Genomic DNA, 27,871 nt, shown 5'->3' with positions numbered 1-27,871 from the left:
TATACTGTAATTTCTGTTTAGCTGTGTATTTATTTATTTATTTATTTATGAGACAGAGTCTTGCTCTGTCGCCCAGGCTGGAGTACAGTGGTGCGATCTCGGGCTCACTGCAAGCTCCGCCTCCCGGGTTCACGCCATTCTCCTGCCTCAGCCTCCTGAGTGGCTGGGACTACAGGCGCCCGCCACCACGCCCGGCTAATTTTTTTGTATTTTTTGTAGAGACGGGGTTTCACCGTGTTAGTCAGGATGGTCTCGATCTCCTGACCTCGTGATCTGCCCGCCTCGGCCTCCCAAAGTGCTGGGATTACAGGCATGAGCCACTGCGCCCGGTCTATTTATTTATTATTTATTTTATTTATTTATGTTTTTGAGATGGAATCTCACTCTGTCACAAGACTGGAGTGCAGTGGTGTGATCTTGGCTCACTGCAACCTCTGCCTCTCAGGTTCAAGTGATTCTCCTGCCTTAGCCTCCCAAGAAGCTGGGACTACAGGTACACACCACCACACCCAGCTAATTTTTGTATCTGTGGTAGAGACGGGGTATCACCATGTTGGCCACGATGGTCTCAATCTCTTGACCTTGTGATCCACCCACCTTGGGCTCCCAAAGTGCTGGGTTTACAGAAATGAGCCACCGCACCCGGCCAGCTGTGTCTTTTTAAATGCACAGATTGGCCGGGCGCGGTGGCTCAAGCCTGTAATCCCAGCACTTTGGGAGGCCGAGACGGGTGGATCACGAGGTCAGGAGATCGAGACCATCCTGGCTAACACGGTGAAACCCCATCTCTACTAAAAAATACAAAAAACTAGCCGGGCGAGGTGGCGGGCGCCTGTAGTCCCAGCTACTCAGGAGGCTGAGGCAGGAGAATGGCGTAAACCCGGGAGGTGGAGCTTGCAGTGAGCTGAGATCTGGCCACTGCACCCCAGCCTGGGCGACAGAGCAAGACTCCGTCTCAAAAAATAAATAAATAAATAAATAAATAAATAAATAAATAAATAAATGCACAGATTATTATTCTGACCCTACAGGAGTGCTGGCTTCCCTTCCCCCACTTTCTCCTTGAATGTTTCCTTTTCCTTCTCTTTTTATTGGCATTCTGTGGGAATACATTGCATCTGTTAGCACAGGCAACTATTCAGACTTCTCAGATGTACCCCAGATTAATTTGTATTGCTAAGGCCTGCACGTTCGTAAAACAGTGATGTGATGTTGAGGTTACCCCCTAAAAATACATAGTTTAAAAAAGTTCACTGCTTCAGAGATCAACTTTCTCCTCCCACCTATCCTGTAATCCAATATTAAACAATTACAAACTGTGCCTAAAACATAACTAAGTTTTAATTTTCTGAAACTCTGCTCTTCCCCATGCCTTTCTTATAGATCTTAGCTTGTAAAACATAGCTAAATTTAGTTTTGCCCTAAACAAAGGACAGAGAAAGAAATGTGTGTCATAGTAAACTACCTTAAACAAAGGCTTTCCACTATCTCCATCCCAAAACAAAGACTAATTTATGTGAGAATTCAAATAGAAGTTGACATGTTTATAGACAAATCTAGTCTCAAATGCCTTGTCTAAATGTAAGTCTCTGAAACTATTCAATATTAATCAAATTCTCATTAAATTTATCTCTATGTTACTAAACATGAGATAACTTTAATAATGATGTAAATCAAACATAGTCGGGAGTACTCACCTTTATGTCAATTAAGGTAAATAAACCAAAAACAACTTCTTGGGCAGAAATTTGTCTTTGTTAGTTGTTAGATCAGAGCCAACAATACTAATTATTCTGAATTAATCTAAATATTTTCCCGTATTTGGGCAGGGCCAATGGGTTAACAAATAACTATACCTGCATATGGCATGCATACGTCTTATCTTTAGTAGTAGTATTAGGTCATTATCAGAATTATGATTACTATGTTTTTTGAGACAGAGTCTTGCTCCGTCACCAGGCTGGAGTGCAGTGGCACAATCTCAGTTCACTGCAACCTCCACCTCCCGGGTTCAAGCGATTCCCCTGCCTCTGCCTCCCAAGTAGCTGGGATTACAGGCATGAGCCACCATGCCCAGCTAATTTTTTGTATTTTAGTACAGATGGGGTTTCACCATGTTGGCTAAGATGGTCTCAATCTCCTGACCTCCTGATCCACGTGCCTCGGCCTCCCAAAGTGCTGGGATTACAGGCGTAAGCCACCATGCCCAGTCCAGAATTTAATTTTTTTCTTTTCTTTTTTTTTTTTTTTTTTTGAGATGGAGTTTCGCTGTTGTTGCGCAGGCTGGAGTGCAATGGCGTGATCTTGGCTCACTGCAACCTCCACTCCTGGGTTCAAGTGATTCTCCTGCCTCAGCCTCCCAAGTAGCTGGGATTACAGGCATGCACCACCACACCTGGCTAATTTTGTATTTTTAGTAGAAATGGGGTTTCTCCATGTTGGTCAGGCTGGTTTCTAACTCCTGACCTCAGGTGATCTGCCCAATTCGGCCTCCCAAAGTGCTGGAATTACAGGCATGAGCCACCGTGCCTGGCTTAAGTAATTTTTTAAACATATTTTATGTATGGGTTTACTAATGCCAGTCAGCAGACTGCAATAATTTTTATTTGAGGTCAATATTAAGAATGCCCCTTTGTCCCTCACACTATTCCCCAGTCTAATGTCTCCTCCTTCTCTATACTGCCTAAAGGTCAGTTATCGGGGAACATGAAAGTAATAATTATATACAAATATTCAGACATACGCAAATATACAAACACAAGCTCCTTCGCAGCTTCGAAGAGAGGATAAAGAGGCTTTAAAGGATTTCAACCTACATTACCATTCATGGTTTTCAAAGAAAAGAAAACTTTTGTAAATGAAAATACTTCATTTTGGCTGGACCTGTAATCCCAGCACTTTGGGAGGCCAACGCGGGTGGATCACCTGAGGTCAGGAGTTCAAGACCAGCCTGGCTAACATGATGAAACCCTATCTCCACTAAAAATACAAAAAATTAGCAGGGCATAGTGGCAGGCACCTGTAATCCCAACTACTCGGGAGGCTGAGGCAGGAGAATCACCTGAACTTGGAAGGTGGAGGTTGCAGTGAGCCAAGATCGTGCCACTGCACTCTAGCCTGGGCAACAAGAGTGTCTCAAAAACAAAAAAAGAAAATGAAATGAAAAAATTTCATTTTATCTGGCCATATGTGGTTTTTGCCATATGTATGTAAAGTGAAAGAAAGCAAAGCAGTAATAACCCATTTCCAAGTACAGACTATAGGATTACAACGCCCAAAATTAAAGCCCTTGACACTTTAAAAAACTGCCTGAATAGATAACGTTAGATTTCGCTATATTTCCCATTTTAATGGTCAGTCTACTGAAAACACATTCTCAGAAAGCCAGGTTAGCCATACTATGTATTAAAGCATTTATCAATCAATATTGCTAATTTTTGGTGAGAAAAATTAGTATGAAAACACAACCAAGTATTTGAGTTCTTAGTAAATCAAAAAAGGAAAGTATGATATTACTTAAAATTTGCTTATTTCAAAGCATATCTTAAACTCACTCAATATTAATGTGGCTAAGAAACAGGAATAAAGTTTCTTAGACGAGTTAACAGACAACCAGTTGTAATGTCTGCTGTCCTCAGGTCCAGCTCAATTTTGATTCTCTACGACCTCGTTTAGACAGTTTAATCTCTCAGGCTTATTACTGATAAAATGAAATAATAACATTAGCTCTACTTCTGGGCTATGAGATTCAAATAAAATATATTTAAGTGCTTCACAAACTTCTAAATGCTTTAAAAATAATATTCATAGCATTAGATGGCAAACGATAATATTCTTAAGAGCCCACAATCACCTTTTTATTAGTGCTGTACACATGGCTGGCATTGAGATTAGTATTGATATAAAGATGGCTCTCTGATAATAAGTTATACCACTTTCTTGAACCGAGTTCAAATCCAAAATCCTGTAAGAATTTAAAAATTGTTTCCAGGTGACGGTAACCAAAGAACTGGTGACTATTAAAACATAACTTAAAAACTATGGAACTATATACCTTGACTGGTGGTGTAGAACATGGGGAAGGAGTCATCACACAGGTTTCTTGACTATTATAGGAAGGGCTATCAGTCAGGTTCAGGTACAACTCATCTTCATTGGTAAAGTTTCCCTGATTGTCCACTTCTGGAGAGATGCAGATTACTATGGCACTAGTGTTATCTGCTCGGAGCATACGCTGCCTCCAGCGGCCCAATGCTCGATTCACAAGCATTTTGGCACAAGATTGTCCGTGCTCACCCTGTATTCAAAAGAACAAGGAGAAGGAAAGTAACTCAGATTTAGCTGCCACAACATCTATATCAAATTAAATATCTGGTGTTCACTGTGGCCCAAATAAACCTCCCAAATTGTCTTTTTTTTGAGATGGAGTCTCGTTCTGTCGCCCAGGCTGGAGAGCAGTGGCACGATCTCAGCTCACTGCAAGCTCCGCCTCCCAGGTTCACGCCATTCTTCTGCCTCAGCCTCCCCAGTAGCTGGGACTACAGGCACCCGCCACCACATCTGGCTTATTTTTTGTATTTTTAGTACAGACGGGGTTTCACCACGTTAGCCAGGATGGTCTCGATCTCCTGACTTCATAATCCGCCTGCCTCCGCCTCCCAAAGTGCTGGGATTATAGGCGTGAGCCACTGCGCCCAGCCAAAGCTCCCAAATTTTCAAACATTATCCCCAGTCTCCTTAGCTATGTTAAAATAGTACTTCTCTAAATTAAAAAAATACTAATAAAACAAGGTTTTATCCTGTCATTAAATTTCACTATTTTTATTTTTATCAAGAAACTCAGCCTTCACTGTAACTTTAATTAGAAAATGTTGGGGAGGCTGAGGCAGGCGGATCACGAGGTCAGGAGATCCAGACCATCCTGGCAAACACTGTGAAACTCTGTCTCTACTAAAAACACAAAAAAATTAGCCAGGCGTGGTGGTGGGTGCCTGTAGTACCAGCTACTTGGGAGGCTGAGGCAGGAGAATGGCATGAACCCGGGGGCGGAGCCTGAAGTGAGTGGAGATCACGCCACCACACACCAGCCTGAGCTACACAGCGAGACTCTGTCAGAAAAGAAAAGGAAAAGGAAAAGAAAATAGAAAAGAAAAAATAAAAGAAAAAGTTGGCCAGGCGCAATGGCTCATGCCTGTAATTCCAGCACTTTGAGAGGCTGAGGCGGGTGGATCATGAGGTCAGGAGATCGAGACCATCCTGGCTAACATGGTGAAATTCCGTCTCTACCTAAAAAACAAAAAATTAACCGGGCGTGATGGCACATGCCTGTGGTCCCAGCTACTGGGGAGGCTGAGGCAGGAGAATCGCTTGAACCCAGGAGGCGGAAGTTGCAGTGAGCCGAGATCACGCCACCGCATTCCAGCCTAGGCAACACAGCAAGACTCCGTCTCCAAAAAAGAAAAAGAGAAAAAAATAAAAATAAATAAGAAAAGAAAAGAAAAGAAAAAGTTATAAAGAAGTTACTTAAAAAGAAAAGTAGCCAGGCACGGTGGCTCACGCCTGTAATCCCAGAACTTTGGGAGGTGGAGGCAGGTGGATTGCAAGGTCAGGAGTTCAAGATCAGCCTGACCAATACGGTGAAACCCTGTCTCTACTAAAAATACAAAAATTAGCCAGGCATGGTGGCACGCGCCTGTAATACCAGCTACTTGGGAGGTTGAGGCAGGAGAATGGCATGAACCTGGGAGGCGGAGGTTGCAGTGAGCAGAGATCATGCCACGCACTCCCGCCTGGGTGACAGAGTGAGACTCCATCTCAAAAAAACAACAACAAAAAGTAAACATGAAGTTATTTAGAAAACATAATTCACAAACAAGACAATCAGGCATGGTAAAAAAAAAAATCATTGCAAAGGGTCAAATTCCTCCCAACATAAGAGATTCTGCAAATTGAAGACAATGACTCAACATAAAAATTGTCAAAGAATATAAACAAAATCCAGAGAAAAGGAAATATAAACAGCTCATACACACACACACACACACACACAGTCAATGTCACTCATAGGAGGAAAAAATAATACAGTTAACTGCTTATAGAATAAAGAACAAATATATACCAATTGAACGAGTAAAGAAAACAAAACCAAAAGGATCTCATTTTATGCAAATAAATGTGGCTTAGAATAAAACTTCCAGTGTCATATATGAATTTGTAATCTGCTAAGTCTCACAGATTAGAAGTGAAAATGATGTACTCCAGGAAAGAAGCCTACATTTTTTTTTTTTTTTTTTGAGACAGAGTTTTGCTCTTGTCACCCAGGCTGGAGTGCAATGGCACGACCTCTCACTGCAACCTCCACCTCCCAGGTTCAAGTGATTCTTCCACCTCAGCTTCCCGAGTAGCTGGGATTACAGGCACCTGCCGCCATGCCCAGCTAATTTTTTTTTTTTTTTGTACTTTTAGTAGAGACAGGGTTTCACCACATTGGCCAGGCTGGTCTCGAACTCCTAACCTCAGGTGATCTGCCCACCTCGGCCTCCCAAAGTTCTGGGATTACAGGCACGAGTCGCCACACCCGGCTGCCTACATGTATTAAAAGTACCCGTAGAAATAAATGAATGATGAAAATGAGTGGAAAACTTTTTTGTTTGTTTGTTTGTTGTTTTTTGAGACAGGGTCTTACTCTGTCAGCCAGGTTGGAGTGCGGTGGTATGACCTCAGCTTACTGCAGTCTCAACCTCCTGGGCTCAAGTGATCCTCCCACCTCAGTTACTCGGGAAGCTGAGGCAGAAGAATCAGTTGAACCCAGAAGGCGGAGGCTGCAGTGAGCCAGGATGGCACCACTGTACTCCCAGCCTGGGTGACAGAGTAAGACTCTCTCAAAAAAAAAAAAAAAAAAAAAAGAATATTATTTCAATAGACGCTGAAAAAGCATTTCATAAAACTGAACATCACTTTATGATTTTAAAAAAACCCTCATCAAAAATGGGTATAGTAAAATATACCTCAAAATGACAAACTCACAGCTAACATCATACTGAATGGGGAAAAAATTAAAGGTCTTTCCTCTAAGGACTGAAATAGACAAGGATGCCCCACTCTCAGTACTGTTATTCAATACAATACTGGAAGTCCTGGCCAGAGCAATTAGGCAAGAGAAAGAAATAAAGGGCATCCAAACTGGAAACGAATAAGTCAAATGAGCCTTATTTGCAGATAACATGATCTCATACCTACAAAAACCTAAAGACGCCACCAAAAAAACTGTTAGAGTTGATAAATTCAGTGAAACTGCAGGATACAAGATGAACATACAAAAATCAGCAGCATTTACATATACCAACAGCAAACAATCTGAAAAAGAACTCAAGTGGCCGGACGTGGTGGCTCATGCCTGTAATCCCAGCACTTTGGGAGGCCGAGGTGGGTGAATCACGAGGTCAGGAGATCGAGACCATCCTGGCTAACACAGTGAAACCCGGTCTCTATTAAAAATAGAAAAAATTAGCTGGGCGTGGTGGCAGGCGCCTGCAGTCCCAGCTACTCGGGAGGCTGAGGCAGGAGAATGGCGTGAACCCGGGAGGGAGAGCTTGCAGTGAGCCGAGACTGCGCCACTGCACTTCAGCCTGGGCAACAGAGCAAGACTCCGTATCAAAAAAAAAAAAAAAAAAAAAGAAATCAAGAAAGCAATCCCATTTCCAATAGGTATATAAATTATAAAATGCCTAGTAATCAATGTAACCAAAGATGTGAAAGATCTATAAAGGAAAACTAGAAAATACTGATGAAAGAAACTGAAGAGGACACAAAAAAATACAAAGATAGTCCATGCTTATGGATTGGATGGATTAATATTGTTAGTATGACAATACTACCCAAAGCAATTTAAAGATTCAATCCCTATCAAAATTGAAATAACATTATTCACATAATTTTTTCTTTAAGCTCAGAATTTTTATGAAACCAGAAAAGATCCTGAATAGCCAAAGCAATTCTAAGCCAAAAGAACAAAGCTGGAGGCATCACACTACCTGACTTCAAACTATGCTAGAGGCCTACAGTAACCAAAATAGCACAGTACTGCTACAAACACACACACACAGACCAATAGAACAGAATAGAAAACCTATATATAAATCCATGCAATTTGCAGCCAGCTCATCTTGAACAAAGGTGCCAAAAGCAACAATAAATGGTAGTGGGAAAACTGGATAACTATATGCTGAAGAATGAAACTATACCCCTCTCTCTCATCATACACAAAAATCAAATCAAAATGGATTAATGACTTAAATCTAAGATCTCAATTGGTAACCACAATTCTATTCTCTCTTTGTGAGATCTACTTTGATCTCACAAACTATGAAACTATCAGAAGAAAACATTGGAAAAATGCTCCAGGACATGGCTCTGGGCAAATAATTTTTGCATGAGACCTCAAAAGCACTGGCAACCAAAGCAAAAATAGACAAATGAAAATACAAGCTAACACTTTGGGAGGCCGAGGCAGGCGGATCACAAGGTCAGGAGATCGAGACCACAGTGAAACCCCGTCTCTACTAAAAATACAAAAAATTAGCCGGGCGCGGTGGCGGGCGCCTGTAGTCCTAGCTACTCAGGAGGCTGAGGCAGGAGAATGGCGTGAACCCAGGAGGCGGAGCTTGCAGTGAGCTGAGATCGCGCCACTGCACTCCAGCCTGGGCAACAGCGTGAGACTCCGTCTCAAAAAAAAAAAAAAAAAGAAAATACAAGCTAAAATGCAAAGGAAACAATCAACAAAGTGAATAGACAATCCACAGAATGGGATAAAACATCTGCAAACTATCCATCTGACAAGGAATTAACAACCACAATATTTAAGGAGCTCAAATCAGTAGCAACGGAACAAAACAAACCCGAAATAATCCAATTTTAAAATGGGCAAAAGATCTAAAACACGTATTTCTCAAAAGACATACAAATGATTAACAGATAATGAAAAAAATGCTCAACATCACTAATCATCAGAGAAATGCAAATCAAAACCACAGTGAGTTATCATCTCACCCCAGTTAAAATGGCTTGTATCAAAAAGATAGGCAACTACAGATGCTGGTGAGGATGTGCAGAACGGGGAACCCTCAGTGTTAGTGGGAATGTAAATTAGTGCAGCCACTATGAAGAAGAGTATGAAGGTTCCCCAAAAAAAAAAAAAAAAAAGACAGAAGCAAACTACCATATGATCCAACAATTCCACTACTATACATATATCCAACAGAAAGAAAATCAACACACTGAAGGTGTATCTGCACTCCCATGTTTATTGCAGCACTATTCACAATAGTCCAAATACAGAATCATCCTACGTCAATTCCATTTAACACATGAATGGATAAAGAAAATGTGGTGTATACATATATACACACATAATGAAACAGTATTTGGCCATAGAAAAGAATGAAATCCTGTCATTTGCAGCAATATGGATGGAACTGGAGATCATTATGCTAAATAAAATAATCCAGGCACAGAAAGACATGATCTCACTCATTTGTGGCAGCTAAAAGAGAAGATCTCACAAAGACAGAGAGTAGAATTGTGGTTATGAGAAGTCAGGAAGGTAGTAGGGAGGAAGGGATGAAGGATGGGAAAAAAAATACAAATGTATTTATTACTATTGAATTGTACACTTTCAAGTAGTACAAATTGTAAATTTTATATGTATAGTATACTCTGAATTTTTTAAAGTGTGTTTTAAAAATCTCTATTTTTAAGTGTAGTTATGTCCACTCAAACTTTTTTGTGTTTTCTTGAACTAGAAACAATCAATCATGCCTTATTTGTCTTCTTAAAGGACTGCCCTTCTGGGTTTTGTGAATCTCCCTAAATAATTTCTGCTCTATTATTTTCATCCTCCTATTTTGAAGGGTTTTACTCTGATGTTCTTTTTTCTAACTCTCTGACTGGATCACTTAGACTGTTTTCTTCATGTAGAATACCATGAGCCTGGTGTTATGGATGCATCATTTTATGTGCCACAAAAGAAATAAAATACATTGTCGGCTGGGCGTGGTGGCTCAACGCCTGTAATGCCAGCACTGTGGGTGGATCATGAGGTCAGGAGATGGAGATCATCCTGGCCAACGTGGTGAAACCCCGTCTCCACTAAAATAAAAAAAATTAGCTGGGCCGGGCACGGTGGCTCACGTCTGTAATCCCAGCACTTTGGGAGGCCGAGGCAGGCGGATCACGAGGTCAGGAGATCGAGACCATCCTGGCTAACACAGTGAAACCCCGTCTCTACTAAAAATACAAAAAAAAAAATTAGCCGGGCATGGTGGCGGACGCCTGTAGACTCAGCTACTCGGGAGGCTGAGGCAGGAGAATGGCGTGAATCCGGGAGGCGGAGCTTGCAGTGAGCCGAGATAGCGCCACTGCACTCCAGCCTGGGGGACGGAGCGAGACTCCATCTCAAAAAAAAAAAAAAAAAAAAAAAAAATAGCCAGGCATGGTGGCACGTGCCTGTAGTCCCCGCTACTTGGGAGGCTTGAGGCAGGGGAATCGCTTGAACCCAAGAGGCAGAGGTTGCAGCGAGCTGAGACTGCACCACCGCACTCCAGCCTGGCGACAGAGCAAGACTCCGTCTCAAACAAAACAAAACAAAACACTGTTAATTGAACTATGATATACTATTTGTAAAAAGTGTTCCAATTTCAGAGATATTAAAAGAAAATATGCACCTCAGAATTGCTTAAAGGCAGCATTACTCTCTAATTCATGAATCTATCACATTCCCCACGGCACGTGGTTCATCACTCTCCAAACACCAGTTGACTGAGCCCTTACCTCTCACTTTTTCAGTGTGCCCGTTTCCCTTCCCATCAATGCTCCATGAAAACAATTATATAAACCATTTTCCACTACCTTACCTGTATTTTTTTCCCTCAGCTCACTAGAATTCTGCTGACTTGAGTCCCCCTAATATTGTGTGCTCTGAAACCACACAGTCTAAGTGCATATATTGCCACAATTTACACAACTCTTGTTAACTGTCAAATTAGTATTTCCAGGCTTCCTTCCCAAGTTTTTATTTTTAAAGAGATGAGGGTCTCACTGTGTTGTCCAGGCTAGAGTGCAGTGGTTATTCACAAGCACAATCATAGCGCCCTACAGCCCTGAACTCCTGGGGTCAAGCAATCCTCCCACATCAGCCTCCTGAGTAGCTGGGACCACAGGAGCATGCCACCCCTCTGTCTCAAATATTTATAACTGCCTACTGAAGATATCTATCTAGATGAACCACAGGTACCTCCAACTCAACATGCCTATGTCTGAAATAATTACCTTCCCCATCTCTCCCTAAATGATGTTTCTTCTTTATAACATCTTACTAGTCACCAGAGTTAGAAATTTAGGTGTCATCATATTCTTATTCCTTAAAAACATACGAGCTGTCAATTCTACTACTCATGTATTTCTTTGTGGGTTTTTTGTTGTTGTTGTTGTTGTTTGTTCTGAGATGGAGTCTCGCTCTGATACCAGGCTGGAGTGCAGTGGCACGATCTCAGCTCACTGCAACCTCTGCCTCCGGGGTTCAAGCAATTCTCCTGCCTCAACCTCCTGAGTAACTGGGATTACAGGTGTGAGTCACCACGCCTTGCTAATTTTTGTATTTTTAGTAGAGATGGGGTTTTACCATGTGGGCCAGGCTGGTCTCAAACTCCTGACCTCAAGTGATCCACCTGCCTTGGCCTCCCAAAGTGCTGGGATTACAGGGTTGAGCCACCGCGCCTGGCATACATGTATTTCTTTGTGTTTTTTCCAAAAACCACTGCTGCTTAGATCAAGCCTGCAAAATTTCTTGCTCAAATATCACTCCCTTCCATGAAGCTTCCTATGCAATCTTGTGATATTTTCTATTGTCTCACTCTCCTAGGTCTCATAAGACTTGTTCTAATTATGTATTATACGGATGCTTCCTTCAATACTCATCTTAAAACACTTTAGGGTTCATAAATAGGTTCTTCCAACCCACTACAAACTGGCTTTTGTCTTTATGCCATTGAAATGATCTCTCTCAGATCATTAAAGAATTCTAAATCCATTAAACAGAACAGTCTTTATGTTACTCTTTGATACCTGATAATCTCCGATTAAATGCAACACACCAGGCCCTGAAATTGTAAAACTGAATCAAGATGACTCTCACCTTAAAAGAACTCATGATTTAATGGGATTGTTAGTTTTTTATATATTCTATTTATAATAATATGGTAAGTCCTGAGGAAGGACCATATTCTATTTACCTTTGCAATCCCTGTACCTAATACCTCGTGTTAGTTGAGTGAATGAATGGAGGCAATTTTTTTTTTTTTTTTTTGAGACACAATTTCATTGTTATTGCTCAGGCTGGAGTGCAACAGCATGATCTTGGCTTACTGAAACCTCTGTCTCCCAGGTTTAAGCGATTCTCCAGCCTCAGCCTCCTAGGTAGCTGGGACTATAGGTGAGTGCCACCACACCCAGCTAATTCTGTATTTTTAATACAGGTGGGGTTTCACCATGTTGGCCAGGCTGGTCTCTTAACTCCTGACCTTGGGTGATCCACCCCTCTCAGCCTCCCAAAGTGCTGGGATTACAGGTGTGAGCTACTGCGCCTGTACTAAATGGAGGCAATTTAACAAAAATTCAATCAATTTGCCCCTCCTTCCACCTCAAAATACAGCTTTACTATTCCTCCCATCTGAGAGAAAGATCATCTCTTCTAAGGATAACCCATCTTTGGGTCTTTGATTCCAGATACTTCCATGTGCTCTGTTAGGGGATGATGATGAAAATGTTTTGAGATTAGGAGCTGGGCACGGCACCACAGTAGTCTCAGCTGCTCAGGAAGCTGAGGTGAGAGGATTGCTTAAGCCTAGGAGTTCTAAACCAGCCTGGGCAACGTAGTGAGACCTCATCTCTTGGGAGGAAAAAAAAAAAAAAAGTAGTACAAGTAGTGGTGATGGAGGCCAGGCACAGTGGCTCATGCCTTAAATCCCAGCACTTTGTGGGGCCGAGGCAGGTGGATCACCTGAGGTCAGGAGTTCAAGACCTGCCTGGCCAACATGATGAAACCCCATCTACTAAAAATACAAAAAAATTAGCTGGGTGGGGGTGGCGCACGCCTGTAATCCCAGCTACTTGGGAGGCTGAGGTGGGAGGGGAATCGCTTGACGCCGGGAGGCGGAGGTTAGAGTGAGCTGAGATCATGCCACTGCACTCCAGCCTGGGTGACAGAGCAAGACTCTGTCTCAAAAAAAAAAAGAAGTAGTGGTGATGGTTGTACAACTTTGTGAACTACACTAAGAATCACTGGATTATATACTTTAAAAGGATAAATTTTATGGTATGCGAATTATATGTCATTTAAAAAAATAAGGAATTAGCAGTGTTCCATAGGCCAATTTATACTGAAGTCAGTGGTTGTGTGTTTTGTTATTAGGTTTCACTTATATATTTCTTGTCTCATTCCTCTAATGATTAGGAGCTACAAAGCCTATGTTTTACCCACCAGCAGATCCAGGCAAATGCAAAAATCTACCCAAGGTCAATGTCCTTAGTTCATATTCAAGATTCTGACAGAAGTACCAAAACAATGTTTAGACAACAATATCAAGTTATTGAATCACTTCTCACCATCAGGTATTTTTTCTCCTCTTGGTCCTGGCACATTGAGATGGCATCTTGTGGTGGAATCATATTCCAAAGCCCATCACTCCCCAATATAATATACTTGTGCTTCTGAGGGTCAAGAGTGTGGACACTTGTGTCTGGTTCAGGTGACACCACAAACTCACCACTGAAGAAATCATAGCTCCACAAATCACCTGGGGGAAGGGAGCAGAAAAAGCAAGAAGTATTACTTGAAAGCTAGTAGTACAACAGCAACAGATTAAAAGAGAAAATCGACACAGTTCATCTCAACAGATGCAGAAAAGCATTTGATAACATTCAAACTCCTTTCACGGTAAGATTTCCTAGCAAACTAAGAATAAAAGAGAACTCCCTTAACCTGATAAAGTATATCCACCAGAATTCTGTAATCAGCTTACTTAAAGGTAAAATGTTAAAAGTATTCCCTTTAAAACGTAGAAATAAGAAAACTATGCCTTGTACCATTGTTTCTCTTCTGATACTATACTGAGTCCTTCCCAGCACAGAAAGATAATAAAAATAAAGGATATACAAAATGGAAAGGAGAAAATAATATTATTATTTGCAGGTAATTTCATTTCTACATGGAAAGCCAAAAAGAAATTATTACAATAGGAAAGTTTGGCAAAGTTGTTAAATACAAACTCAATATATAAGTCAACAGTATTTCTATATAATAGCAATACATAGAAAATATAAATTTTTAAATAATCGAATTTTAACAATGAACCAAATGTAAGGTACTTAGGAACAACTTTAACAAACGGTATACATACCTGTTATGAAGATTATAGATTCTATTTTGAAACATTAAAAAGATAATCTAAATAAATGAAGAAACCAATCAGATTCATAGATAGGAATACTTATCATAATAAAGATGTCAATTTTTCCCAAAATAATCTACAAGGTCAATATAATTCTAACCAAAATCCCAAAAAGATTGTTGTAGAATTTGACAGGCTAAGCGCAAAGGGCCAGGAATAATCAAGTTAATTTTGAAGAAAAAGGACAAGATGAGAACTTATCCTACAAACAGAAGTACCAATGGCTGTTTGCAAACTTCCTGTTAATCTCTAGATCAGTGAAGTACCTACATCAAAACTTACAGAACAAGTACCAGTCACTTGGAAGAAAATTCAAAATATAAAAACCAGCATTTTAATGCTGTTTACCAACCATATGACCAACCTTTGGAGAGCAACAGTTCTCTCTTTCACTGAGCTGGAAAAAGAAAGTTCTTACACATTTCTCCTTCTCCTTGATTAGCTCCACATAAAAACAATGCCTAAACTTCTGCCTTTAAACCTATTAGATACAAACATCAAAATGCTCAAGAGAAAAGAACTTTCAGTCGACCTAAGCCATCAAAAAGATAAAAAAAACTAAAACAGAAGAAAATAAAAGTGATTTATAGAAACCATCTACTTTTCTGTAATACATAAGACAACATAAATGAAACAATATAAATTTTTCTTCTGTTTCCAATAAATGTGGAAGAGGAGACAGAAAGAAGAAAACATTAATTTCTGCCTCTTTTGTTTATTGTGAACTACTTAAGGGAAAGGCCTAAATTAAAAGTAAAAGATTTTCAGACAAGAGGTTAAACGATTTTTGTCCCCTTTCAGTAGGTCTGTTTTTTTGTTGTTGTTAAATAAGAGGAAGAGCTTTGTCCTTTTCCTTAATTAAACTTCCTCACTAGCTCCCATCAGAAATACTGGCAATTCAAACATACTGGGAGTCCAAGGAAAGAATAATTCAAATCAATTACTCCCACTCGAAAGTAGCAAAATCACTGCTACCCAGACTCTTCAAAGAGCAATTCAGCCCTCTCAGCAGCAAAACAGAATACACGCAACCACTAAAAGCTAATTATAATCCAGATAAGCTCACAAAGACACACTTACCTCATTATACCAGCAAAACAAAGCTGCCTGGTTGACGAAATAATAAAAATGAACATGGAGACAGTGGCACAATCATGGCTCACTGCAGGATCGATCTCCTGGGCTCAAGTGATCCTCCTACGTCAACCTCTCAAGTAGCTGGGACTATAGGTGTATACCAACAGGCCCAGCTAATTTATTTTTTGTAGAGATGGGGTTCCCACTATGTTGTCCAGGCTGGTCTCCAAGTCCTGGACTCAAGCAATCCTCCCACCTCAGTCTCCCAAAGTGGTGGGATTACAGGTATGAGCCACGGTACTGGGTCTGCCTTTTTATTTTATATTATGTAATACACCCACATGGTACGAAAACCAAAAGATACAAAAGGGTATATATACAGTGAAAATTCTCCTTTCTCATCACTGCCCTTCCCTGAAAGGACTATTATTATTATGTTCTTATCTTTCTGGAGATACCTATCTATCTATCTACCTACATATATATATGTGTGTGTATACACACACACACACACACACACACACACACACACACATATATTTACATTGCTTTGGTGAAACTGTCCTTTCAAGTTTCCAACTCTTTTACTGACAACTTCCAAATCACTAGTCTCCAATATCTTGCCCATATCTACTTCTTTTTTTTTGAGATGGAGTTTCGCTCTTGTTGCCCAGGCTGGAGTGCAATGGCGTGATCTTGGCTCACTGCAACCTCCGCCTCCTGGTTTCAAGTGATTCTCCTGCCTCAGCCTCCTGAGTAGCTGGGATTACAGGTGCCCACGACCACACCTGGCTAATTTTTGTATTTTTAGTAGAGACATGTTTCACCATGTTGGCTAGGCTGGTCTGGAACTCCTGACCTCAGGTGATCTGTACTCCTAGACTTCCCAAAGTGCTGGGATTACAGGCATTAGCCACCACGCCCGACCTCAATCTCTCTTTCTCGATAAACCACAATACGTTTTCAGAAGAACGGATTGTTTCTTTTTTTTTTTTTTTTTTTGAGGCGGAGTCTCGCTCTGTCGCCCAGGCTGGAGTGCAGTGGCGCGATCTCGGCTCACTGCAAGCTCCGCCTCCCGGGTTCCCGCCATTCTCCTGCCTCAGCCTCCCGAGTAGCTGGGACTACAGGCGCCGCCACCACGCCCTGCTAATTTTTTTGTATTTTTAGTGGAGACGGGGTTTCATTGTGTTAGCCAGGATGGTCTCGATCTCCTGACCTCGTGATCCGCCGGTCTCGGCCTCCCAAAGTGCTGGGATTACAGGCTTGAGCCACTGCGCCCGGCCACGGATTGTTTCTTCTAACTTAAATTTTTAAACTGTGGGTTTTGACTAAGATACATGGTCTATTTCTATTTCTTTGATTTCTTTCATCATTTTGTAGTTTCCCGCATATAAATCTTAAACATAGTATGTTACAATTATACCTAATTGTATTTCATGGGTTTTTTTTGGGTGCAATTATAGATGATACTTATTTAAATTTCATTATGAACTGTTCATTTTTAGTACATAAAAATATGATAGACTGTGTAGGCTGAATCTGGGTCCTGTGAACTTGCTGAATCCACTTATTAATTCCAGTAGTTCTTCTGAAGATTATTTGGGATTTTTTATGCAGACAATGTTGGAATCTGTGGATAGAACTGGTTTTAGTTATTTGCTGAACCATCTGAGATTAGATTACAGACTCAAAACACTTCACCTCCAAATAGTAATACTTCAACATTTATCTCCTAAGCATGAGGATGCTATTCTACCACACTCAGGCAATTTTCTTTTTGTAACTGGTGAGTAGTCTGTAGGGTGAAAGTTTGAGGCTCTGTGAAATATCCTGTTCTGTACCAAAATATGCCATATTTTAGCCTCTACTGATGATTCCTGAATGAATCAATTATCATAATGGTTATAAACTGATGATAGAATTGGGATATTCTAACTACATTTATTAGCTGACAGTTTATTTTACTTTACTTTGGTTCTTTTCTTCTTTCCCAACCCCAGAAAGTTTTTGTTTTGTTTTGTTTGAGACATGGTCTTACTCTGTTGCCCAGGATGGAGTGCAGTGGTGCGATCATGGCTCCTTGCAGCCTGCGCCTCCCAGGCTCAAGCAGTTCTCTCATCTGTCTTCCAAGTAGCTGGGACTACAGGGGTGTGCCACCGCACCCAGCTAATTTTTTTGTATTTTTTTCTACAGATGGGGTTTTGCCATGTCGGCCAGGCTGATCTCGAACTCCTGAGCTCAAGCGATCCACCAGCCTCGGCCTCTCAAAGTGCTAGGATTACAGGCTGCTGGGATTACAGGTATAAGCCACTGTGCCCAGGCCTGAAAGTTTCTGTTTTGTTTTGTTTGAGATGGAGTCTCGCTCTGTCGCCCAGGCTGGAGTGCAGTGGTGTGACCTCGGCTCACTGCAAGCTCCGCCTCCTGGGTTCACACCATTCTTCTGCCTCAGCCTCCCGAGTAGCTGGGAATACAGGTGCCCGCCACCACACTGGGCTAATTTTTTTGCATTTTTAGTAGAGATGGGGGTTTCACCATGTTAGCCAGGATGGTCTCGATCTCCTGACCTCGTGATCCACCTGCCTCGGCCTCCCAAAGTACTGGGATTACAGGCGTGAGCCACCACGCCCGGCTGAAAGTCTTTTTTAAAGAATTTTCTGGCCGGACACAGTGGCTCACGCCTGTAATCCCAACACTTTGGGAGGCTGAGGCTGGTAGATCACGAGGTCAAGAGATCGAGACCATCCTGGCCAAAATGGTGAAACCCTGTCTCTACTAGAAATACAAAAATTAGCTGGGGGGCTGGGCGCGGTGGCTCACGCCTGTAATCCCAGCACTTTGGGAGGCCGAGACGGGCGGATCACGAGGTCAGGAAATCGAGACCAACCTGGCTAACATTGAAACCCCGTCTCTACTAAAAAAAATACAAAAAACTAGCCAGGCGAGGTGGCGGGCGCCTGTAGTCCCAGCTACTCGGGAGGCTGAGGCAGGAGAATGGCGTAGACCCGGGAGGCGGAGCTTGCAGTGAGCTGAGATCTGGCCACTGCACTCCAGCCTGGGTGGCAGAGCGAGACTCCGTCTCAAAAAAAAAAAAAAAAAAAAATTAGCTGGGGGCGGTGCTGCACACCTATAGTCCCAGCTACTTGAGAGGCTGAGGCAGGAGAATTGCTTGAACCCAGGAGACAGAGGTTGCAGTGAGCCGAGATCGCACCACTGCATTCCAGCCTGATGACAGAGCGAGACACCGTCTCAAAAAAAAAAAAAAGGAGTTTTCTTTGGAGTCTCTCTGAATCTACTATGGGAGGGTGGCTACCCAATTCACAAATTGGCTACCCAAATCACAAAAATATAGTCCATCTCTATGTAGACTTACAGATTCTTTTTTATTCAATATTTTTAAACTTATTCCTGTTATAATTTGTTTTGATGCTCAAGTTGCTTCAAATTTGCTAGTAAAAGTCTCTAGAATCTGACCTTTTAACAAACTCACCAGATGATTCATACTCAGAGCCACTTTCCTTTGTTTTATCAGTTCAAAGAGTCTGTGTGATTCTATATAATACCAAATAAATGGTAAGGATCAGAATTGGGCCTTTAACTAAGGATTTTTATTACTGATCTAGTGTTTGTACACCAAAGTAGGATCACAGAACATTTCTGCAGGTCCTGAAAGGAGGTGCCTTGGACATTGGCAGACAGCCAATTCCCTTTTTTCCTCAGTAGAGGGTGCTGAAGGGACACCAGAAGAGAGGAGGCCTGCTTTCTGGTTCCAGTATATTTTCTGCTTGCTCTTGTGGCACATGGGAGCCAGCAGTACACAAGACACTCAGTGGTCCTTACACCAAGCAAATTTCAGCACCCCTTTGAGTGGTTTCCCATGGAGAACTTCCAACAACGTTTACACCTCTAATCCATTCTCAAAATTGCAATTAAAATTCTCTCTTTAAAACACAAACCTAGTAGATTAAAGATTTAAATATAAGACCTCAAACTGTAAGACTCCTGGATGGACATCAGCCTTGGGAAAGAATCTGTGACTAAATCTTCAAAAGCAACTGCAACAAAAACAAAAATTGACAAGTGGGACCTAATGAAAGAGCTTCTGCACAGCAAAAGAAACTATCAACAGAGTAAACAACCTACAGAAAGGGAGAAAATATTCGCAAACATGTATCTGACAAAGAACTAATTATCTAGAATCTGTAAGGAACTTAAACAATTCAACAAGTTTAAAAACAAATAACCCCATTAAAAAGTAGGCAGAAGGCATCAACAGTTTTCAAAAGAAGACATGCAAATGGCCAAGAATCATAAAAAGCTCCACATTAGTAATCATTAGAGAATGCATATGAAAACCACAATGAGATACCATCTCATACCTGTCAGAATGACTATTATTAAAAAGTCAAAAAATGACAGATGCTGGCAAAGCTGCAGAGAATAGGGAATGCTTATACACTGTTGGTGGGAATATAAATTAATTCAGCCACTGTGGAAAGCAGTATGGAGATACCTCAAAGAACTTAAAACAGAACTACCATTCGATCTAGCAATCCTGTTACTGGGTATACATCCAAAGGAAAATAAATTGCTCTACCAAAAAGACATATGCACTCAAATGTTCATCAGAGCACTATTCACAATAGCAAAGACAAGGAATCTACTTAGGTGCCCATCAAAAGTGAAATGGATAAAGAAAATATGGTACATACACACTACGGAATAATACATAGCCACGAAAAAAATGAAATTATGTCCTTTGCAGCAACACAGATGCAGCTGGAGGCCACTATCCTAAGCAAATTAATGCAGGAAAAGAAAGCCAAATACCACATGTTTTCACTTATAAATGGGAGCTAAACATTGGGTACACATGAACATATAGATGGCAACAACAGACACTGAGGACCACTAGAGGGAGAAGGGAGAGAAGGAGGAAGACGTGAAAAACTAACAATTGGGTACTATGCTCCCTACCTGGATGACGGAATCAACCGTACCCCAAACCTCAGCACCATGCAATATACCCATGTAACAAACCTGTACATGTACTTCCTGAATCTAAAAGTTGAAATTACAAAAACAAAAAAGCCCCCACAAATCTAGGATAAATGGTGGATGATGGTTGCAAAACAGTATAACTGTACTTAACATCAATGAACCATGTGCTTACAACAGTAAGTTGTGTGTATGCTAAGTATATATTACCACAATTAAAAACACACAAATCTGGTTGTTTCCCATTCCAACTCTGTTATAGTTCACAATTGTTTTTAAGATAAAGACACAATTCTTTTGTTTTTTTTTTTGAAACGGGGTCTTGCTCTGTCGCCCAAGCTGGAGTGCAGTGACACAATCTTGGCTCACTGCAGCCTCCTGGGCTCAAGCAATCCTCCCGACCAAAGCCTCCTGAGTAACTGGGACTACAAGCACGTGCAACCACACCCAGCCAATTATTTGTAGAGGGGAGATTTCGCCATGTTGTCCAACTGGTCTTGAACTGAAGCAATCCACCTGCCTTGACCTCCCAAAGTGTTGGAATTATGGGCATGAGCCACCACATCCAGCCAAACACAATTCTTTACCACTGCCTATAAAATGCAGTATTTTCTCATTTTAACCAAATCTCTTATTTCCTTATCTCTGTTCCAGCTACAATGGCCTTCACCAGAGTTCCTATGTCACTATGCTTCTTCCTGTCACCGAACTTTTCGAAAACGCTGTTTTCTATGCCTAAAACACACTTTCTTCCTCCTTGACCTCCAGTAATTCTTCAAAACTCAGTTCAAATACCACTTTTCCGGCCTCTCTGGTTAAGTGAAATATCCTTATTTTAGGTTTTCATTAGTACATACAAGAAGAATAGGCTGGGGTGCGGTGGCTCACGCCTATAACCCCAACACTTTGGGAAGCTGAGGGGGGCAGATCACCTGAGGTCAGGAGTTCAAGACCAGCCTGGCCAACATGGTGAAATCCCCTCTCTACTAAAAATACGAAAAGTAGCTGGGTGCAGTGGCGCTCGCCTGTAGTCCCAGCTACTTAGGAGGTGGAGGCAGAAGAATCACTTGAACCTGGGAGGCAGAGGCTGCAGTGAGCCGAGATCGTGTCACTACACTCCAGCCTGAGCAACAGAGTGAGACTCCCTCTCAAAAAAAAAAAGAGAAAAATTAAAAATTCTCAGTTTTAGCTGGACGCCATGGCTCACATTTGTAATCCCAGCACTTTAGGCGGCTGAGGCAGGTAGATCACCTGAGGTCAGGAGTTAGAGACCAAACTAGCCAACATGGCGAAACTGCTGTATTTTTGTATTTTGTAAAAATACAAAAATTAGCTGAGTGTGGTGGCGGGTGCCTGTAATTCCAGCTGCGTGGGAGGCTGAGGCAGGAGAATTGCTTGAACCTGGGAAGTAAAGGTTACAGTGAGCCGAGATCGTCCCACTGCACTCCAGCCTGGGTGACAAGAATGAAACTCAGTTTCCAAAAAAAAAAAAAAAAAAAAAAAGTTTTTTTTTTTTTTGTTTTTGTTTTTCAGTTTTTGTTATCATCTGATGAATGCCTTTCAATCCTCTCCTAGACTGCAAGCTCCATGAGGGCAAAGATGATGTGTTTGTACATACAGCAGAGTGCTTCATACACACTGTACTCAAAAATTGATCTCCCCAGTGAATAAAATGATTTGCAAGACTCAAATGCAATTCCAGCAGGCAGCCACTAGAAGGCACCTTTGTTACATTTGTACTTGGGTAATTATCATCAGTGTCTATAGGGCACCAATGTTGACAAGGAGACATCTATTCCCACTCCTTCCCCCACCAAAAAAAAGAAAACTGTAAGAAAAATGGCTGTAAACCATAACGGTGTGTGTGTGCAAAATACCAGCATTTAATTTACTTTTGGCCAATAAGTATTTCCATGCAACAAGCTAAACTCAGAAAATCAGTAACACAGCTCTTTTAAAAATATTATTTCCGGGTCGGTCACAGTGGCTCATGCTTGTAATCCCAGTGCTTTGGGAAGCGGAGGTGGGCAGATCAACTGAGGTCAGGAGTTCGAGACCAGCCTGGCCAACATGGTAAGACCCCATCTCTACTAAAAATACAAACATCAGCCAGGTGTGGTGGCATGTGCCTGTAATCCCAGCTACTTGGAAGACTGAGGCAGAAGAATCGTCTGAACCTGAGAGGCAGAGGTTGCAGTGAGCTGAGATCGTGCCACTGCATTTCAGCCTGGGCAACAGAATAAGATTCCATCTCCAAAAAAAAAAAAAAAAAATTCTTTTCCAAGTGTCAGAATAATGGTTTGAAAAGTAATATAGCAGGCCGGGCGTGGTGGCTCATGCCTGTAATCCCAGCAATTTGGGAGGCCGAGGAGGGCGGATCATGAGGTCAGGAGATCGACACCATCCTGGCTAACATGGTGAAATCTGGTCTCCACTAAAAAATATATACAAAAAATTAGCCAGGCGTGGTGGCGGGCGCCTGTAGTCGCAACTACTCGGGAGGCTGAGGCAGGAGAATGGCGTGAACCCGGCAGGCAAAGCTGACAGTGAGCCAAGATCGCGCCACTGCACTCTAGCCTGGGCAACAGAGTGAGACTCCATCTCAAAAAACAAACAAACAAACAAACAAAAAGTAATACAGCAAAGCCTTTTTAGCTTAAATATTAAAATCTAAAAGGTACCATTATTTTTGAAAAGAAAATATTTATGTGACAAGAGAAATCAAGAGGAAAAAAGTTTTTTTATCACTAAAACGATTTTGTCTCTTATAAGAAAGCCCTTTTACCAAAATATTAATTCACTTCTGTATGTGTTTACAAAATTATGTTGAAGTAAAGCAACTTCTACAAAAAACTGTCTAAACTTGCTGTATCAAATTTTATTCCTCCCACTCAAGAAGATGGTTCTTTCTTCAATAACCCCAATTATGGTTGTGGTCTCACTATTCCACTAAAAGCTACTTTCTTTTTCAAGGTCACCAATGACCTCCACATTCCTAAATCCCATGGTCATTTTTCAATCCTCCCTCCACCTAATGACAACAGCATTTGAAACTCTTTCTTTCTGGAAACACTTTCTTCACTTAGCTTCCAGGGTACTCTCTCCCAAATTTCCTATTTGACTTACAGCTCTTAGTTGTTCTAACCTTGTTCTTCCATTCATATCCCCCAACTCTTTTTTTTTTTTTTTTTTTTTAATTTTAATCCAACCCTCATATGGGAACCAGAGCACATCCCCCGAGTCCTAACAGTGAGAGTATCTCAGGGCTCAGCCACTAGACCTTCCCCACTTTTCTATCTGCACTCAATCCCTACATGACCTCAAGACTTTGTATACTATCTATATGCTACTGGCTCCCCCAAATTGAAATCTCCACCCTAGACATCACCTGAAATCAATTCTTACAATGGGAAGCCAAATAGGTGTCACCATCTTAATGTCTAAAACGTGCTGAAAGGGTAGTGTGTCCAAAACTGAACTTCCGACCTCTCCTTTTCATTGATGTTCCAGTCGTTTCTTTATCAGTTAGTGGCAACTCCATTTTTCCAGCTTCTCTGTTAAAAATAACGAGTAGGAGCAGGGCACAGTGGCTCATGCCTGTAATCCCAGTACTCTGGGAGGCCGAGGTGGGTAGATCACTTGAGGTTAGAGCTCGAGACCAGCCTGACCAACATGGTGAAATCCCTGTGGCACAGAGTGAGACCTCATCTCAAAAAAAAAAACAAAAAAAGGAAGAAAAAAGAGAAAAATTCATGAGCAATGAGAACCCTTACATTTGTTACTTCTGCCCAAATTCTGTGGCCCCAGACACTCACAGGTCTTTACTAAAAATATAAAATTAGCCGGGCGTGGTGGCACACGCCTATAATCCCAGCTACTTGGGAGGCTGAGGCAGCAGAATCGCTTGAATCCAGGAGGTAGAGGTTGAAGTGAGCTGAGATCACGCCATTGCACCCCAACCTGGGCAATAGGAGCGAAATTCTGTCTCAAAAAAAAAAAAAAAAATCATGAGTAGGCTGAGCGCTGTGACACACCTATAGTCCAAGTACTTTGCGAGGCTGAGGTGGGCAGATCGCTTGAAGTCAGGAATTTGAGACCAACCTAGGCAAAGACATCTCTACAAAAAATTTTTAAAAATTAGTTGGGTGTGGTGGCGTGCACCTGTAACCCCAGCTACCTGGCAGGCTGAGGCTGTGGGGAACACTTGAGCCCAGGACCTTAGGGTCTTCAATGAGCTCTAGCCTAGGGCCTAGGGCACAGAGTGAGACCTCATCTCAAAAAAAAAAAAAGAAAAGAAAAAAAGAAAAATTTGTGAGTAATAAGAACCCTTACATTTGTTACTTCTGCCTAAATTCTGTGGCCCCAGACACTCACAGGTCTCACTGCCTCATCTCTTTACTTACACTTTACTTACATATCATCTTAGCGAGACCCCCCTCTGACCATCCCATTTATAATTATTATACAGGCCCCACCCCCATAGCATTCCCTGCTTTATTTTTCTTGGTCGCATTTCTAACACAATATATGTCCTACTTAGTTATTTTAGTTTATCATGTTTTCCTCTAACCTAGAAAGTAAGCTCCATGGGTGCAGGAATTTTTGTTTCATTCACGGCTGAATCCTCAGCACCTGGAATAGTACCTAGCACATAGCAGGTATTTAATAAATATTTGGTGGATAAAGAACAATCATGAAGAAGTAGGAACTGTATGCTTTTAAAATACATCCACAAATTATTTGATATACTTGAGGGTGGGCTGGACTTAGTGATTCAAGGCTAACAAAATACAAAGCTGGATTCCCTACAGCAAGTGATCAAGAAAGCAAGATAGAAGTCAAAATGTCTTTTTATGATCACTTGCTCTAAGGAAGCCAGCTGCCATGTGATGAAGGCACATTCAAGCAACCCTATGTAGAGGCCGGCAAAGCAAGAAACTGAAGCCTACTGCCAAGCCAGCTTACTCAGTGAGCTGTCTTACAAGTAGATGCTCCAACCCCACTGAAGGCTTCAGATGATTAATGACATCTTGATTACAGCTACACAAGAGACCCTGAGCCAGAACTACCCAATTAAGTCACCCCTGGGTTACTGAGCCAGAGAAGCTGTGTACATAAAAAATGTTTTAAACTCCTAAGTGTGGGAGTATTTGATTACACAGCAATAGATAACTAATACAGCAGGACTGTAATAACCTGGGATAATCACTTTGGGAATAAATTTAGCAATACCTAATAAAACTAAACATGTAGATATCTCTGAACTGAGTCTCCCAACTGGTATTCCTTGGATGAGTATGGCCTAGGGGCAGCAGGGTGGGTCCTCAGTGGCTAGAGCATCCAAGTTAGTTACCTCAGTCTCAAGTAGCCTCCTCTGCTTACTGTAGAAATATTATCATCTTGTGTGAGTGTCGATGACACAGAAACAGTTGGTAAGTAACAAACTATGACCCAGAAATTCCATTTCTAGTTATGTATCTTAAAGAAATCTTGCCAGGTACAGTGGCTCACACCTGTAATCCCAGTACTTTGGGAGGCCGAGGTGGGCAGATCACCTGAGGTCAGGAGTTCAAGACCAGTCTGACCAACATAGAGAAACCGCGTCTCTACTGAAAATACAAAATTAGCCGGGCATGGTGCCGCATGTCTGTAATCCCAGCTACTCAGGAGGCTGAGGCAGAAGAATCGCTTGAACCCAGGAGGCAAAGGTTACAGTGAGCCGAGATCGTACCAGTGCACTCTAGCCTGGGTAACAAGAATAAAACTCTGTCTCAAAAAAAAAAAAAAAAAAAAAAAAAAAAAGAAATCTCATATGTGTATATAAGGAAATATTTATTGCAGTATTTTTCATAATAGCAAATGCTTGGATATAACATAAAAGTCCACCAGTCAGGGTGTAGAAGAAGAAAATTAGTTTCACATTGGAAACAAATTATTAATACATATAGTAGTTGTGCTGGGTGTGGTGGCTCATGCCTATAATCCCAGCACTTTGGGAGGCCGAGGTAGGAGGATGGCTTAAGCCCAGGACCAGCTCGGGCAACATAGTGAGACTCCGTCTCCTCAAAAAAGAAGAAATTAGCCAGGCGTAGTGGCTCACGCCTGTAGTCCCAGTTACTTGGGAGGCTGAGGTGGGAGGATCGCTCGAGCCTTGGAGGTAGAGGTTGTAGTGAGCCGTCATCATGCCACTGCAACCCAGCCTGAATAACAGAACAAAATCCTGTCTCATAAAATAAAAATAAACAAATGTGCGTTTTCTCCGAGACATTTTCTTTGGAAAAACTACCCCCATATAGCATAGCCAAGGTAAGACACCTTACTAGGTATAATTCTCTAGCCTTCTTTCCAAAGCCAAGTAGACCAGAAATATAACTATTTTTTTTCATACTTATTTTACTTTGCTAACTAAAGAAAAAAGACGTTTTGAAGGCCCTCAGGAGGACTTAAAGGGCTAAAGTAGAATGCGATATTTAAAAATAGTTTCAAGGGTAACATTAAGCCTAGACATGGATATACTTCCCTAAACACAGATAGAAATTAGCAAAACACTGAACATGACTCATGAACAAAGGGCAACTGTCAGTGAAATATATACCTAAACCTTCCTTTCAATTAGGCTTTTTTTTTTTTTGAGTCTTGCTCTGTCACCCGGGCTGGAGTGCAGTGGTGCGATCACTGCAACCTCTGCCTCCTGGGTTCAAGCAATTCTCCTGCCTCAGCCTCCTGAGTAGCTGGGACTACAAGTACACGTCACTATGCCCAGCTAATTTTTGTATTTTTAGTGAGGATGCAGTTTCACCATGTTGACTAGGCTGGTCTCAAACTCCTGACCTCAAGTGGTCTGCCCATCTGAGCTTCCCAAGGTGCTGGGATTATAAGCGTGAGCCACCATGCATGGCTTCTACTAGGTTCTAAAGCATTTAATAGAATATCATGATATCTCTACCCTCACTATATGCCATGTAAGGGTTCTCAGTTTCCTTTTTTATTTTGCCACCATACATTGTACAAAATTCAATATAATTTCACCAAATTAAGTCCTACTTACCAAGTGCTCTTGCTACTGCCAGAAAAGGAATCTGGTCAATAACTGTGCTTCTTCTAACAGGTCCATTGTGAGTGAGCCGAGGTCGTTTCCAAACTACACGATTCACCCCAGACTTGTTCATCACACTAAAAATAAATAGAGTTCACATAAATAATCTAAATGATTAAAATACAACCATAAGGTAGCTCAGTATATTAAATCACTAATAAAAGAAGACTACATTATTACGAAATAATGTCTTATGTGT

At 41.5% G+C, this 27,871-nt stretch overlaps 1 protein-coding gene and 2 long non-coding RNA genes across 3 annotated transcripts in view; 1 reads left to right on the top strand and 2 right to left on the bottom strand.

Moving 5' to 3' along the window:
* The window catches only part of PPM1D (protein phosphatase, Mg2+/Mn2+ dependent 1D), a 69,344-nt gene that overhangs the window by 5,331 nt on the left and 36,142 nt on the right, over window positions 1–27,871 (bottom strand). Inside the window, exons 3-5 of the mRNA NM_001260836.2 lie at window positions 27,625–27,749; window positions 13,660–13,850; window positions 4,055–4,297 (exon numbers count right to left, since the gene is read on the bottom strand). Of these exons, the coding sequence (NP_001247765.1) occupies window positions 4,055–4,297; window positions 13,660–13,850; window positions 27,625–27,749 (559 nt within the window). The remainder of the gene's footprint in view (window positions 1–4,054; window positions 4,298–13,659; window positions 13,851–27,624; window positions 27,750–27,871) is intronic.
* Window positions 18,996–22,081, bottom strand: LOC144335464 (uncharacterized). The gene is made up of 2 exons (XR_013406346.1): window positions 21,828–22,081; window positions 18,996–21,092 (listed from the first exon to the last, which is right to left on the bottom strand). It is a non-coding gene; the product is annotated as an uncharacterized LOC144335464 (long non-coding RNA).
* On the top strand, window positions 22,081–24,325 carry LOC144335485 (uncharacterized). Its single transcript, XR_013406367.1, has 2 exons — window positions 22,081–22,624; window positions 22,967–24,325. It is a non-coding gene; the product is annotated as an uncharacterized LOC144335485 (long non-coding RNA).

Source organism: Macaca mulatta, chromosome 16, assembly GCF_049350105.2.
Source record: "Macaca mulatta isolate MMU2019108-1 chromosome 16, T2T-MMU8v2.0, whole genome shotgun sequence".
NCBI classification, from domain to species: domain Eukaryota; kingdom Metazoa; phylum Chordata; class Mammalia; order Primates; family Cercopithecidae; genus Macaca; species Macaca mulatta.
The sequence above is the reverse complement of the archived record's forward strand: the minus strand, read 5'-3'. Positions and strand labels throughout refer to the sequence as shown.